The sequence below is a fragment of the Microtus ochrogaster genome, chromosome 1 (assembly GCF_000317375.1).
Source record: "Microtus ochrogaster isolate Prairie Vole_2 chromosome 1, MicOch1.0, whole genome shotgun sequence".
In the NCBI taxonomy this organism is placed as follows: domain Eukaryota; kingdom Metazoa; phylum Chordata; class Mammalia; order Rodentia; family Cricetidae; genus Microtus; species Microtus ochrogaster.
The window spans coordinates 58592080-58593388 of record NC_022009.1 but is presented as its reverse complement, the minus strand read 5'-3'; the positions used below and the strand labels follow the sequence as shown (position 1 = coordinate 58593388).

The following is a 1309-nucleotide window of genomic DNA, read 5'->3' as shown; positions in this document are numbered from 1 at the left end:
CAGGGTTTCTCTGTGGTTTTGGAGCCTGTCCTGGAACTAGCTCTGTAGACCAGGCTGGTCTCGAACTCACAGAGATCCGCCTGCCTCTGCTTCCCAGAGTGCTGGGATTAAAGGCGTGCGCCACCACCGCCCGGCACCCAAGTGCATATTTATACCCCCAAAAAATGTCATATTTTTTGGATGAGGAGTTAGGATGATCATGAGCTATCTGATGTAGGTACTGAGAACCAAACTCCAGTCCTCGGAAGGGCAGCAAGTGATCTTAACAGCTGAGTCAGCCCCCCAGATCCACAGGTATCAGCTGGCCTTGAACTTGTGAGGCTGTCTCAGCTTCTTCAGTGCACCCTACAGGTAGTGTTTTTTTTTGCTTTGTTTTGTTTTGTTTTACATTATTCTGTGTATCTATGCAAGGGTATTTGTGTCCGTCTTGAATGTGTGTGGAGGTCACAGAACACCTCCCAAGAGGTGGAAGGAGGAAGGTCACTGAGTTCAAGGTCAGCCTCATCTATTTAATGAGCTTAGCCTAGTATGAAGAGTGGGAAGCTGCCTCAGCAACAGCAAACAACCAACCTAATTCCATTCTGTCAGGATGGGAATGTAGCTTGGTGACAGAGTGCTGGGAAGCAGACAAGCACACACAGAACCCCACACATAATCCAGTACTCAAAATAACAAAACCCCAAAGAAGGCCAGCGAGAGGGCCAATTATGTAAGAGCACTTACTGCATGAGCAGCAGCCCTGCGTTTAATCTGCAAACTTATACAAGGAGAGAAGCAAAACCAAGGACAGTTGTGTTAATCTAAGGATGAGCATCTATTTTATAACTGACTCAGTTTAAAATTTAAATGATTAAATATTTAATGACAATACCTTTGCATGCTTTAGTTCTAGTTCTGCAAGCTCCACTAAATTTTTTCTGAACGCAGCAACTCTTCTTGTCTTAAAATCTATCAGTTCTGTGAACGGAAACACAAGAATCAGCATGACACCATCACAATGTGTGGCTTGCACAAAATGCACGTCAACAGTACCTTGTTTTGCAGATTCAGATATTTTTTCAAACTTCTGACAGCACAACTGTTGGGACGTTTCCGCCTGTAGGACATCTTTGTTTTTTGCTCTTGCCTTGTCCAGTGCTTTATTGGCATTTTCGTAGTCCACCAGTGACCTTGACCTTCTGTAGAGGAGGTCCTGCAAAACAGAACATTGCAGTCAGATGAAACCAGCGGGAACTTCTAACTGTTCTGGGGCATGAAGGGCTTCAAGCTTCACCACTAATTATGCGCCCAGCCCCTAAATTTTTTTTTT

The 1309-nt window shown here is 44.5% G+C and overlaps 1 protein-coding gene across 1 annotated transcript in view; it reads right to left on the bottom strand.

Moving 5' to 3' along the window:
• The window catches only part of Snx6 (sorting nexin 6), a 43873-nt gene that overhangs the window by 2643 nt on the left and 39921 nt on the right, over nucleotides 1-1309 (bottom strand). Inside the window, exons 12-13 of the mRNA XM_005343732.2 lie at nucleotides 1033-1192; nucleotides 872-957 (exon numbers count right to left, since the gene is read on the bottom strand). Coding sequence (XP_005343789.1) covers nucleotides 872-957; nucleotides 1033-1192 — 246 coding nt within the window. The remainder of the gene's footprint in view (nucleotides 1-871; nucleotides 958-1032; nucleotides 1193-1309) is intronic.